Below are 14,372 nucleotides of genomic sequence, written 5' to 3' on the forward strand. Positions count from 1 at the left end.
AAACAAATGTCTGTCCTCCTCCTGAAAATCTTATGTACGCAAACACGCGTTGCAAGTTCTTATCTTGTGTGCGTTTTTTATTTTGACAGCGAATGCGCACCTGCGGACCACTTATGTGCAGCCCTGGTTATTTAGCTTGTCATATTGCAGCCACAGAAATTCTTTTGTCCATGAAACCATAAAGCTGCACTTTCTTTTTGCCTTATAGTCTGATTTGTCATAACTTTTCCGTTTTGTGGTAAGCTTTTCTTTGGCTGTCACTTCTTCACCCTGACCTGTCTTATTTGGCTCAGCAGAACTAAAATATATATCCTGCTGCTTTTACACACGCACTCACATAACGCTCAGCGATTCTCTGCGCGATCAACCTCTCACATGTTTAAGCTTGCTGCGGGAGATTTCACTTGTCATGTTTGCTTGTCATGTTTGCAAGCTAACGATTGATAAGACGATGTCAGAGGAATTGGTGCGCAAATTATCATCACTCACCAATCAGTGCTGTCGCTCACAGTCCGCGCGATTGCAAAGTGAAAGCAAAAAACAAGCGCAAATTCAAACGCGATTTCAATATGTCACATATTGACAGTGGCTCACCGATGCCAATGACATAATTACCCAGCTACATTTCCGAAAGAATGCAAAAGCATTGACATATATTTTTCCTTCCTACAATAGGCCGACGGGCAGGGCAGAGATAGATTTTGGTAGCCCGACTGGAAAAATGGACGTCGGGCTAGCGATTTTGCGAGCCCTGTATCTGATTGAGGAATCCCTCATCTTTGGAAAAGAGAGTTTATTACAGAGAAATGGCTCTTTCCAAAATAAAAGCTATACTATACGCTTCTTCTGGGCTATATTCTCAGCAGCATATTAAACATATCAGGTCCCCATAAGGAGAATCATGTGCTAACGGCTGTCTAAATGACTCGGGTAAAGTTTGTAGCATGCTGCTTGTTGTTTTTGTCTGCTTCCACTTGTCTTTGCACTTGGATGATGTCGGTGTAAATGTGCAGTCATATTCGTTGTGTTCCCACTAGTGCTGTCAGCGTAAATCTAGTTGAAATGACATTAACGCCACAACACGGCAAATCTTCGTTAACAAGCTACCGCGGGGCGTGCATGGGGCTGGACAGCCAACACGTTAACGAGCTAACTGCGCTAACACACTAGCTCCCACCCATGTAATTGAGCATTGCATGGCACATCCAGCATACTGTTTTACTTTAGTCCATGACGCGCTTACCTTCAGGGTCATACGTCACATGAAAACCAAAATAGTTCCAAACGCCACATCTGAATGAGGGTGGGGGAGGTTCAATTTGCCATGTTGCAAGGAGAGCTTAACTTCTGTCTCGCTAGCTTGTCCTGCGCTCAGTGAATCTGCGTTCGACTACTCCGCCTAGGCTGCACTGTCCACAGACAGCATCGTCAGAAGGAAAGTTGATAAAATAAATTAAAAATTTTGTATTGTTCGATACATATGCATACCGAACCAAAAGCACTGTATCGAACGGTTCAATATCGATACGAGTATCATTGCACCCCTATATATATATATAAAAACAAAAACACCCAGCACGCCCCTGCGGGCGGTTTATCCTTCAAGCTCGGGTCCTCTACCAGAGGCCTGGGAGCTTGAGGGTCCTGCGCAGTATCTTAGCTGTTCCCAGGACTGCGCTCTTCTGGACAGAGATCTCCGATGTTGTTCCCGGGATCTGTTGGAGCCACTCGCCTAGCTTGGGAGTCACCGCACCTAGTGCTCCGATTACCACGGGGACCACCGTTACCTTCACCCTCCACATATATATATATATATATATATATATATATATATATATATATATATATATATATATATATATATATATAGTCAGATAACTCAAAGTTTATTCAACTCATTCTTCTTGCTTCCTCCACTTCTGTACCATTGACTCATTAATGCTGTATTCTATCACAGCTTCTCTATTCCCATGTTGTTGCGGTATCTTAATGATTAACTTCGTATTGTGGAAGGATTTTCTCAGTTGTTCTCCTGACTGAAGCTTGGTTCGTTTACAGCATCCAGCCATGCGATTGCATTTGTCCCTAACCATTAGGAACCCTTAAGTTTTATCAAGTTCAGTTTTCATGGATGCCTGGATGTTAAACTTAATTGTTACACCTGGTAAAGCAGCAATGCTGATCACTTTAATAAAAGATGACAGAATTTAGACAATTTTTAACTCTAAGTGTGCTGCAGTGTTTGTTTGACTTTGGGACCTGAAGCAAACTGAGTTTTGGGACCAGATTACTCTGCGAGGCCATGAGCCGTAATGCCCAGAAAATCTATCAAAGTGGTGTGGCTTTGTAGCTTACCAAAGTCGTACTAAAACATTTTTTGACAGATTTTTGAGCGCCGTGCACCACATAGAATCCGTTCAAGGTCAGTAAACTCAACCAGAATTCATATATAAGGCACACTGGATTATAAGGTGCAATGTCGATTTTTGAGAAAATTAAAGGCTTTTACGAGCACCTTATAGTCCGACAAATACGGTAATAACGACAGCCCGCTTGTATGTTCTACAAAAAATGTGCTTTGGTGGGTATCTGACGGACAAGCACCAAACCAGTTCCACATCACTGAAGTTGCAACATTTTTACAAAACAATTCTGGTTCGTCCATTTCACTCAACGATCCGCTTTTCCCCTTCTCATTCTCCATTGGTGCCATGCTTTTTCGGCCACTGAACATGTAACCCGTTCAAGTGTTACGCCTGTTGTTCTTGCGTTGTGTTCTGGCATGAAAGTAAGAGGCAGGCGACAGTACTGGGTCTTTGGCTGTTTACTGCACATTTGCAACACAGAAATACACTCAACAAAAATATAAACGCAACACCTTTGTTACTGCTCCCATTCCCCATGGGATGGACGTAGAGACCTAAAATTCATTCCAGATACACAATATAACCATCCCTCCCAAACAGTGGTCACAAATCAGTCCAAATGTGTGGTAGTGGGCACATCTGCCATATTGAGATAATCCATCCCACCTCACAGGTGTGCCACATCAGGATGCTGATCTGACATCATGAGTAGTGCACAGGTGTACCTCAGACTGCCCACAACAAAAGGCCACCCTGGAATGTGCAGTTTTGTCTCACAGCAAAATGCCACAGATGCCACAAGCAATGAGGGAGCGTGCAATTGGCATGCTGACAGCAGGAATGTCAACCAGATCTGTCGCCCGTGCATTGAATGTTCATTCCTCAACCATAAGCCGTCTCCACAGGCGTTTCAGAGAATATGGCAGCACATCCAACCGGCCTCACAACCGCAGACCTCGTGTAACCACACCAGCCCAGGACCTCCACATCCAGCAGGTTCACCTCCAAGATCGTCTGAGACCAGCCACCCAGACAGCTGCTGGAACAATTGGTTTGCACAACCAAACAATTTCTGCACAAACTGTCAGAAACCGTCTCAGGGACGCTCAACTGCATGCGCGTCGTCCTCATCGGGGTCTTGACCTGACTCCAGCTCGTCGCCGTAACAGACTTGTGTGGGCAAATGCTCACATTCAATGGCATCTGGCACGTTGGAGAGGTGTGCGCTTCACGGATGAATCATGGTTCACATTGTTCAGGGCAGATGGCAGCTGAGAATGTCCCAGTTCTTGCATGGCCAGCATACTCACCGGACATGTCACCCATTGAGCATGTTCGGGATGTGCTTGACCGGCGTATACGACAGCGTGTACCAGTTCCCACGAATATCCAACAACCTCGCACAGCCATTGAAGTGGAGTGGACCAACATTCCACAGGCCACAATTGACAATCTGATAGACTCCATGCGACGATGTGTTGCACTGCATGAGGCAAATGGTGGTCACACCAGATACTGACCGGTTCTGGGACCCCAGACCCCCAATAGCGCAAAAAACTGCACATTCCAGGGTGGCCTTTTGTTGTGGGCAGTCTGAGGTACACCTGTGCACTACTCATGATGTCAGATCAGCATCCTGATGTGGCACACCTGTGAGGTGGGATGGATTATCTCAATATGGCAGATGTGCCCACTACCACACATTTGGACTGGTTTGTGACCACTGTTTGGGAGGGATGGTTATATTGTGTATCTGGAATGAATTTTAGGTCTCTACCTCCATCCCATGGGGAATGGGAGCAGTAACAAAGGTGTTGCGTTTATATTTTTGTTGAGTGTAAGTGTCTGTTCGGTGTGTGTCACACGACTGCCAGTACACTTCTCCTCCGGCCATGCTGAAAGGAGCTGTGTCTGCAGCTTCATTAACACTACAATAATATAATAAATCAAATACAACAAATTGTTTTAAAACATTAACTTAAGCTCTCAAAAACAAAAAGCACAAAATAAATAATATGTCATTAAAAAAACATCAAAAACAACTTATAAGAACAATAAACAAAATAATTCAAAAACAAATAAACAGTCAGATAAATACAATATCTGACCAAGATCCAATATTCTGGTACTTATAGTTCAAACATTATACTTCAGTACAATTATATTAATAACCGCCATCTAGCAGGCAATACAACACTGTACTCATAAAAACGAGTGAAAGACTGCATCTCCAAAACATGAGAACATCTCCATACCTGCAACACAGAAATATGTGTCTGTTCTGTGTGTGTCACGCGACTGCCAGTACACCTCTCCTGACGAAGGAAAAAAGGAGTGCATGCTGTTAAAAAAAAGACTGCCGCGAATACGCTCTCAAGCCGATCAGGCTAACTTAGCATGCTAGCATTTCAGCTGCGTTCTCGGCTAAAACTCATTATAAGCGTATATTAGCGAACTCCGCCCTCCACAAAACTTATCCCGAATGAGTCTCTTAATGACAAACAAAAATGCGGCGGTTCGGCTGTATTCACATTGCAGCTTGGGATCTGAACAAAGTTTAATTTGCAGAGAGCAACGTGGCAGTGACTTACCTCCGGCCATGCTGAAAGGAGCTGTGACCGGGGCACACAAGCACGCGCCTACGTCACCACGCAGCGCACACACACACGAACGCACACAGACTCAGATCACACAGGTAGGAGACCGAGATGCAAAAATGACATATTTAATCCAAAAAAAAAAGTGTTTTGGGTGAAATTCACAAGTATTTAACACGTATGTTACATTCACCCCCCCTGAATTTCACCAAAATCACTACACATCTGAATGGTACTGCAATACCAAGAGGCACAACGATGCTGAACTACCATCACCTCCGGACCAGGCAACCCAAGGATCTTATCCCATAGTTCAGTTAAAAAACTATCCGTAAATGGATTAAAAGAAGTTGGATAGGTTGATCAGGCCTCCAACCCTTTCAGAACACAAAGGTGCAGCCTACACCTCATCAAACGTGGTCCCATTAAAGACGCACAGGGCGGGTGTCATGATGCCTCAAGCAAATACAACACATTCATAATATGCAATGGGATGACCAAAAACAGTCTATGTCAGAGGCCGAGCCTCCCGTGGCGGTAACAGGCCCCATGTAATAGGCTTCTGGACCATATTTTCTGTCAGCCTGTTGACTGACTTTACCACCCGACCTACTCTGGTAACCACTCTGCCTCGAACATTGGCATGGTCAGGGTCATGTCTTGGCAAGTTGGATGGCTGCCCAGTATACGGCTGACCAGAGGTCTGATTCATGTTTGAGCCAGAAACAGGAACAGTCTGCGGAACAACAGCGTCCCCATGACAGGCACCTGGAGCAGAAACTGTGCCAGACTGTGTCAAATCAGAGGTAGCGGAACAGTCAACCGGAGTAGGAAGAGCAAAGTGCTGGGCCTGACCAGAAGGGCTTGCTGAAGTGTGCCTTGTGCAAGTCTGAGAGTCAGGTAAGGCATTGTCCACATCTGCACCATCACATGAACCGTGCCGACGATCCGTGGCCTGTGAGGCATGCTCTCCTGCCACAGAATCCACATCCACTCCATGGCTCAAATCCGAAAGGACCCACAAGGAAGTCCTTGCTGCGGTAGACTCTGTCTCTAGACTGCCAGGATCCTCCAGATCCCCACAAGCACTGAGATCCCCCTCACTGGAGAAAACGTCCAGGGACTGACTTCCCAATGAATCCTGAACAGGAAGGAAACTCACGTCCAACAGAAGGTTTCTGTGTACAGCCTTACTTTGGCCTGAAGAGTCACTGATCCTGTAAATGTGGGTCCTGGGATGCCTCTCCACAACAGTATAAACCTGAGGCTCCCACTTGTTTGCAAGTTTCTTCTTGCCCCGCTCGCCTTTATTGGCAAGCAGGACGCGATCCCCAACATTCAGAGACACACCTTTGATTTTCTTATTATATTGATGAGCCTGATGCTCCTGCTCATTGCTGGTGTGTTCCTGGGCGATCTTGGCAGCCTCAGACAAGTATGACAGAAGAAGCTTGGAGTAGCTGTTAAAGTCCACCACAATGGGATCATGCAAAACAGACTTGAACATAACGTCGACCGGTAGTCGTGGGACACGGCCGAACATCAAGTAGAATGGGACATATCCAGTAGTCTTGTGAACAGTTGCATTATAAGCAAAGGTCAATGTCTGAATCTGCTGCAGCCATTCCTGTTTGGCTCTGAGAGGGAGAGCGCGCAGCATGTTGCCAAGTGTGCGGTTGAACCGCTCCGTGCCACCATTGCCCATAGGGTGATAAGCAGTAGCGTGAGACTTGGCAACGCCCGAAATCTGCAGGAGTTCAGAAAATAATTCACTTTCAAAGCTGGGACCTTGGTCTGAGTGAATACGCTCAGGGAAACCATATACACAAAAAACACAGTCCCATGACTTTCTGGCAACCTGCTTGGCAGTCTGATTCTTGCACGGGAAAGCAAAGGCCGTTTTCATGAAGTGGTCAGTCGCCACAAGCACATCAACAGAGCGCTTCTTTTTGTCCTCTGCTGACCAAAAGTCAATGCAGATGAGCTCCATGGGAGCAGAGGTCTTAATGCTCTCTAATGGGGCTCGTGCTGCAGGCTCTGGAGTCTTGGCAAGTATGCACCTTCCACAGCACCGAACATGCTCCTTCACATCCCTCTCCATATTGGGCCAGAAAAAACGTTGCCTTGCTAGGTGGAGGGTCCGAACTTGACCCTGGTGCCCTGCCAAATCGTGGACACCTTTCAAGGCCTGCGCCCGTAAATTCAGTGCTTCAATAAGGCCAGTGCCCTGGAATCCATATCATGTCTCTCACGCCTGGAAGGGCGCCTCCTGCAGGCTACGAGTGGCAGGACAGCGGAGATGATAGGATCTTGAAGTTGGTGGTCCTCCAGCTCATGTATGGTAAGTGAAGGCAGTACCTCATTGCCAACTGGTTGCAACTGCTGAACAAGGTGGAGAAGGGACGCAGCTCTATTCTCCGCAGCGGTTTCCCAGTAATCATGGTGAACCAAGGTAGCTGTGACTTCCGACGAACTGTAGGAATCTTCTGAGGTCAGAGCTGGAACAGGTTGTTGGGCAACCTGAAGATTTTGGACACCAAACCTGAAAGCGTCCTGCACCTCATGAGCCGCCGCACCTTCTCCATTCCGCACCAAGTGCTCATAGGGCTCCTGAAGCAAGCGCCCACCAATAGAATAGGTGAAGGGGTCACGACTGAGTGCATCTGCTACAACATTCTTTCGACCCGGGATGTACCTCAAATCAAAGTTGTAGGATGACAGCTTGGCCACCCACCTTTGTTCATAAGCGTCCAGCTTGGGCTTGGTCAATATATGAACGAGCGGGTTGTTGTCAGTCCACACTGTGAACTTGTGCCCCTTCAACCAATGGCTGAACTTTTCAGAGATGCTCCACTTCAGGGCCATGAACTCAAGGCGATGGGCTGGGTATCTCTGCTGTGACCTGCTTAGCGCTTTGCTCGCGAAAGCAATAGGGCGTGCCTTGTCCCCGTCGATAGGCAATTGTGATAAAACCACTCCCAGTCCATCCAGAGAAGCATCCACAGACAAAATGAACGGTCGTGAAAAGTCAGGATGAGCCAACACGGCACAGTTAAGGAGGTCGTCCTTCAGTTTATGAAAGGCCTTGTCACATGCAGGGCTCCAATCTGCAGCAGTCAACTTCCTGAACATGCCAGCACCCCTCTAAGCCTGACTAGTCCGTCCCTTCCTCTTCTGGCCAGCCGTCAGAGCAAACAGAGGCTTGGCAATGGCTGAGCAACCAGGAATGAAGCACTGATAGAAAAAGTCCATTCCTAAAAAGGACTTAATCCTTTTCACAGAAGGAGTGCAACCATCCTTCTCCATTAGAGCCTCCTTTGGCATCTTGGAAATCACTTCCACCTTAGCTGGGTCCACAGCGACTCCGGTCTGGTCGATGACATGACCAAGAAACCTGACTGACTTCCGCAGCAGATGACACTTTTTTGGACTCAGCTTGAGATTGTTGTCTCTCAACCTTTGAAAAACAGCTCGGAGCCGGCAGAGGGCTTCCTCTTCAGTGGGAGCAAAGACCAGGAGGTCATCCAAGTTGCAGAGCAGACTGGTGAAGTTGAGGTCACCAAAGATGTTCAGCATCATGCGCATAAATGAAGCTGGGCTATTGCAGAGCCCTTGTGGCATCCGGTTGTATTCGTACAGGCCAACAGGCATTGTGAAAGCGGTGTACTTCTTATCCTCCTCACACATTGGAATGTTGTAAAACCCAGAGGTTAAGTCCATCATGCTGAAGAAGGCATTGCCCCCAAGCGCGGCAAGGCAATCTGCTTGGTGAGGGAGTGGGTGCGCATCCTTAAGAGTTCGCGCATTCAACCACCTGAAGTCCGTACAGATCCTCAATCCACCATCCTTCTTCCAGACCATGACGAGGGGGGATGCATACTCGCTGATGGATTTGCGAATAATCCCTTTCTCCTCCATGTCAGTGAGCAGGGGGTACTCTTCTGTAAGGCATGCGGAATGGGCGTTCATCAGTCAGGTGGATCCGATGTACAAAGCGTTTAGCTTCGCCACAGTCAGGCGGGTGTCTAGAGAAGATGTCCTCATACTGCTCAATTAGCTCAACAAGCTCTCTCTTTGAATGTAAGCTGGCTAAGTCAATGTCAAGATCACCCAAACCTAGGGAGCACAACCTGTCATTCAAGACAGCCTCAGTAGCGGCTGGCCCACTGACTGGTACCTGGGCCATACTCGCCATCTTGCAGGAGTCCTGCTGGAAATCAAGGTCCTCCACCGCAAGGCAAGATGAAACAACAGCAACCCTCGAGTTGCGTTTCAAGGTTAGCGGTTTTGAGGAGAGATTGGTCATCTTCAATGGCACCCACCGATCACCCCACATGGATGTGATCACCCGGCCAACAAGAATGTCTCTCGGCCCAGACCCAGAGGTGCAAGGTTCCACGATAATCGTGCTGCCTGGAGAGACTGGCACATTGCTGGGCAGCCTGCCCCATTCCAGATGCTCATACTGTGGGAGTAGTGTCACAGCACGAGGCAGTTTCACAGTGCCAATTTTGTCAGGAACCTCCTCACCCCTCCATCTAGTGGTGCACGACATCATGTCCAAGAAGTGCTCATAGTCAAGAAGCAAGTGCTTGCTCCCCACAGACACAAGCTTCCAATAGTCATCAGAATGTTTCATAACTCGCATCAGGTACTTGAGGACATTGGAGCCAATGATGAGCTCATCACGCTGGCCCGACACTACCAAAACTGGTACAATGCATTTTACACTGTGGACAGTAAGTGTCAAGTCATAAATGCACTTTGGGTGGGTCTGCTTCCCACCACAGCCAACCAGTACAATACGTTCGGCCGACTGCGGTCCACTCACAAGAGCTCCAGCCTCTCTAAGTGACTTCTCGGCCTCTTCACTCATAGTGCAAGCCATGGACCCGGAATCCATCATGCCCCTCAAGTTAACCTTGTCATTCACTGCAACTTGGGTGTAGAACAATTCACTAAATGTAGGCACTACTGCTGGTCCCTGAACCACGACACGGTATCCCTCTGGAATTGTTGAACAGGTGTTGACATAAAGAAATTCAAGATCCGATTCATCATGATTGAGGGTATTAGGTTCATCCCCCACACTGCCCCTCTCCAAGTGTGGGCGATTCAGTTTTCCAAAGGCCAACTCTGCCTCGCGACAGCTCCAGCCTCTCGTCCCTCACGACGACCGTGAGAGTCCTTTTTCCAATGACCAGGAGCAAAGCATGCAAGACAGAGATTCTCTCTCCTGCAGTGCATGTGAGTGGAATGACCAGTGTTGCCACAGACCTGACAACTCTTCTTAAGAAAGGGCCTGCGGGTAAAATGCTGTGAAGGTGCAGATGCAGGGGCTGCAGTCTGCACATTCTGACATGCAATCACGCGATCCAAGAGGCTGATCAGAGCGCGCATGCCAGTCACGTCAAAAGCTTGGGTGTTAGTCGAACCAAGCTCGCAACCAACTGACTGCTGACTAGACTGAGTGGTCACAGGGCTTGTTGGTGACTGTTGGAACTGAGGAGTAGGTGTAGGCACCGGACAAGAAGACACTGATGTCCCAGAAGGACAGGTTGTCGAAACATCAGCTAGAACAGGAGTGAAGCAAACTGCTGTGGGCGAAAGCTGATAAGCGAGGTTTGAGGCTGGTGCTGTAGGCTGAGACTGCAAGCCGACACTCTCCTGCACAGGCTGTGATGCCATCGCTTCTTGAGGCACAAGAGAGCAGTTGTGGCTAACCTCTCTCCTCTGTGAGGTGTGGAAACTGCCCTGACTGCGTGCCCTGAGTTCACGCTGGAAGCTATCAATGCGTTCTTGAACCTCAGTGGTTGTCCACTCCTCAGCTGCTTTGATGCTGAGCCTGTTCAAGACGATGGGGTCAGGGCAATACTTGATGAACATCATCGAGACCTCACGCCCTGGATCCTCAACATTACGCCCCTGCCTACGCAAGCACTCGTCAGCAAAGTCAATAGCATTGTTTAGCCTTATCCAATATTCCATCACTCCCTCATGTTGTAATGGTTTGGTGTTATAGAAGTCAGCCATAGGCATAGAAGAGTAAGTCAGTACACTAAAGTGCTGTTTCAGAATGTCAAATATCAATTCAGGAACCTGGACATGGTCAAGTGAGGGGTTGTGACGTAGGGTGACCCTCACTACATCCTTAGCCTTCCCCATCAACCTAGCCAATATGTCACGTGATCGCTGATCTGTTGGTGTGTTGCGTTTTACAAAGTACATTTCCATCATTTCAACCCATTCATGAATGGAGAATTTATCACTGCCATCACCCCTGAAAACTCAGCCTTAGAGGTTTCAGTAGGCATACTGGTCCCCTTATCACCCTGCAGCTGGGCTGCAATGGACTGACCAATCTGATTGGCCAAATTTGAAATGAGTGTACTCAACTCAGCATTGGCAGCTGTCTGCGGGGTCTGAATGTCACAGGGGGGAACCTGGAGACGAGTGGAACAAAACTTGGGAGCAAATGACACACCAACTTTAGGTGTCTGAACCCCATCCCCAGGAAACCACCCTCGCCCCAAACCAACATTAGAGGAAACCTCCCCATCAGGAACACCAGTTGCCTCTGAACCAGATGCTGACTCCATAAAGATGAATAAAGCACAATCACAAGAAACAAGATTCCAAATAGTGCAACTGTACAAAAGCAAACACAGTATTGGTAACTAACACTTAATGTTATTCAGGATGAGAATTGAGCAGATTAAATGTACAAGCTCATTCAAAAAGTCCCACACAAGTTAGGAAAAGCAACCAACTTGGAACAAGGGCAATTGCGAAGAGCTCCCCACGGTGATCGAGATGACGTCGATGCTTGATGAATCCAAAGGGTCACGGCACCAATGTAACCCGTTCAAGTGTTACGCCTCCATACCTGCAACACAGAAATATGTGTCTGTTCTGTGTGTGTCACGCGACTGCCAGTACACCTCTCCTGATGAAGGAAAAAAGAGTGCATGCTGTTAAAAAAAAGACTGCCGCGAGTATGCTCTCAAGCCGATCAGGCTAACTTAGCATGCTAGCATTTCAGCTGCGTTCTCGGCTAAAACTCATTATAAGCGTATATTAGCGAACTCCGCCCTCCACAAAACTTATCCCGAATGAGTCTCTTAATGACAAACAAAAATGCGGCGGTTCGGCTGTATTCACATTGCAGCTTGGGGTCTGAACAAACTTTAATTCACAGAGAGCAACGTGGCAGTGACTTACCTCCGGCCATGCTGAAAGGAGCTGTGACCGGGGCACACATGCACGCGCCTACGTCACCACGCAGCGCACACACACACGAACGCACACAGACTCAGATCACACAGGTAGGAGACCGAGATGCAAAAATGACATATTTAATCCAAAAAAAAATGCGTTTTGGGTGAAATTCACAAGTATTTAACACATATGTTACACACAGGCATGTTTTACCCATATTCTATCGCGATATTTCAATTTTTTATCGTTTTTATCGTTGCGATTGAAGTCTTGTGGCTCCTACACCTTAAGAGGTCTTTTTCACTCAGAGAAAAGATCCCGTGTTGGTTTATACAGGGAGTGCAGAATTATTAGGCAAGTTGTATTTTTGAGGAATAATTTTATTATTGAACAACAACCATGTTCTCAATGAACCCAAAAAACTCATTAATATCAAAGCTGAATGTTTTTGGAAGTAGTTTTTAGTTTGTTTTTAGTTTTAGCTATTTTAGGGGGATATCTGTGTGTGCAGGTGACTATTACTGTGCATAATTATTAGGCAACTTAACAAAAAACAAATATATACCATTTAAATTATTTATTTTTACCAGTGAAACCAATATAACATCTCCACATTCACAAATATACATTTCTGACATTCAAAAACAAAACAAAAACAAATCAGCGACCAATATAGCCACCTTTCTTTGCAAGGACACTCAAAAGCCTGCCATCCATGGATTCTGTTAGATGACTTCTGTCACTGGAAGTCATCTAACCCCTGTTGTTTCAGGGAATGGACTGAACAAATGTCCAAGATGGCATTATATGAGCAAGTTACGCACAGAGTTAAGGGGAGAGAAGATATTTTTGATCAGGTCTGGGGTACCTTTTTGTGGTACATCAACAATGTATTTTAGATAATGGGATAAGTTGTTTATTTTTTAGTTTATTTTTATTTGTCATTGTTATTGTTGTTGTTCTTTTTCTTTGACAGCCAGTAGAGGAAAGAAATTGTTTAATATAACCAGTGTCCAAGATCGAGTTTAGTTTCCAGGCTAAACTAGTTCCGTCCAGCCCTAATATAAACTACAGGTGTGTGTGTGTGCGTGCGTGCGTGCGTGTGTGTGTGTGTGTGTGTGTACGAATACATACATACTAAGAATTCCAGTGGAGCTTTAAATGATTAATAAATAATTCAAAAGTCCAAAACCTGTAACCATGACATTTATATAGTGTCAAGCCTACATGTAACTGTCTTTTGATTTTCACCTTCCCGTTCTCATTCTTTGATATTTTTCATCTTTTTTCCTCTGAACCTATTGTTGCCATGGCTTGAAGTTTCCTGCCAATATCTCCTATCATGGTTGCTTCTATAATTTGGACCATATCATTGCCAGACTCAAGTTGACTTTGGGTGACTCCAGGCCTCCTTCTCAACAGAGTGAACACCTGTGTGTTGTGTTGTTTGGGGGGCCACCTTACAGAAGACACAGACTCTGTTGTAAGCCTGATTTGCGCTTAATGCCATCGTTCCAAGGTGTCACTGACTCGCCAGTAGTCACTGCATTCTTTTCAGTTGTTACCAGATTTTTCCTTGTCAGTGATGTTTTTAGTGTGAGTCATGCATATCTTTCTCTTTCTCTAATAGTTACATCTTCAGACTGAGTTGTACACGTTTGGGCCAATGGGCCATTGGCTATGTGACCACTGATGGAAACATACTGCAGACCATTCCCAACAACAAACCGCTGTTCCAGGCTTTAATCGATGGCTACAAGGAGGGCTTGTATGTAACCTGTCACACATCTCTTTTTCTAACTCACTCTCTGCAGGTATGTGGTGAGCTTGTCGCTTTCTACAAACAGAAAGTCACAAATTGTATCTTCAGTGGTCACATCTGATTCGCTTTAAATGTTTAGCAGCAAACCAGAGATTTGTTGCTAATCTCTGGTTTATATATATGGATCAAGAAAGGGTTTTTGACCCAGAAGTGTTTATCTGATGTTGTCTGTTTCAATAAACCTGATAATATTAAAAGCCTTCAAAAAAGTTAGACATATATATTTAATTCAAGTGGTGGAAAAAACAGGTTATATTACTGATACAAACAGTACTACTAATCCATTTTTTCACTTTACTCATTACATAATTATACCCACTGTTTTTAACTAGACAGAATTCATGATTATTGAATTGTGCACAAGTTAAA

The 14,372-nt window shown here is 46.1% G+C and overlaps 1 protein-coding gene across 8 annotated transcripts in view; it reads left to right on the top strand.

Annotated features, from left to right (window-relative positions):
- cblb (Cbl proto-oncogene B, E3 ubiquitin protein ligase) overlaps window positions 1-14,372 on the top strand; it is a 171,778-nt gene that overhangs the window by 40,540 nt on the left and 116,866 nt on the right. For all 8 annotated transcript variants that reach the window (XR_014913509.1, XM_085420008.1, XM_085420005.1 and 5 more), the window contains one exon: window positions 13,812-13,949. Coding sequence is in view for 7 of the 8 variants with exons in the window: in XM_085420008.1 (XP_085276134.1) it covers window positions 13,812-13,949 (138 nt within the window). In the remaining variant the exon portion in view is untranslated. The remainder of the gene's footprint in view (window positions 1-13,811; window positions 13,950-14,372) is intronic.

The sequence above is a fragment of the Rhamphochromis longiceps genome, linkage group LG10 (genome assembly GCF_057381845.1).
Source record: "Rhamphochromis longiceps isolate RC_006_pf linkage group LG10, R_longiceps_female_GT1.1, whole genome shotgun sequence".
NCBI classification, from domain to species: Eukaryota; Metazoa; Chordata; class Actinopteri; order Cichliformes; family Cichlidae; genus Rhamphochromis; species Rhamphochromis longiceps.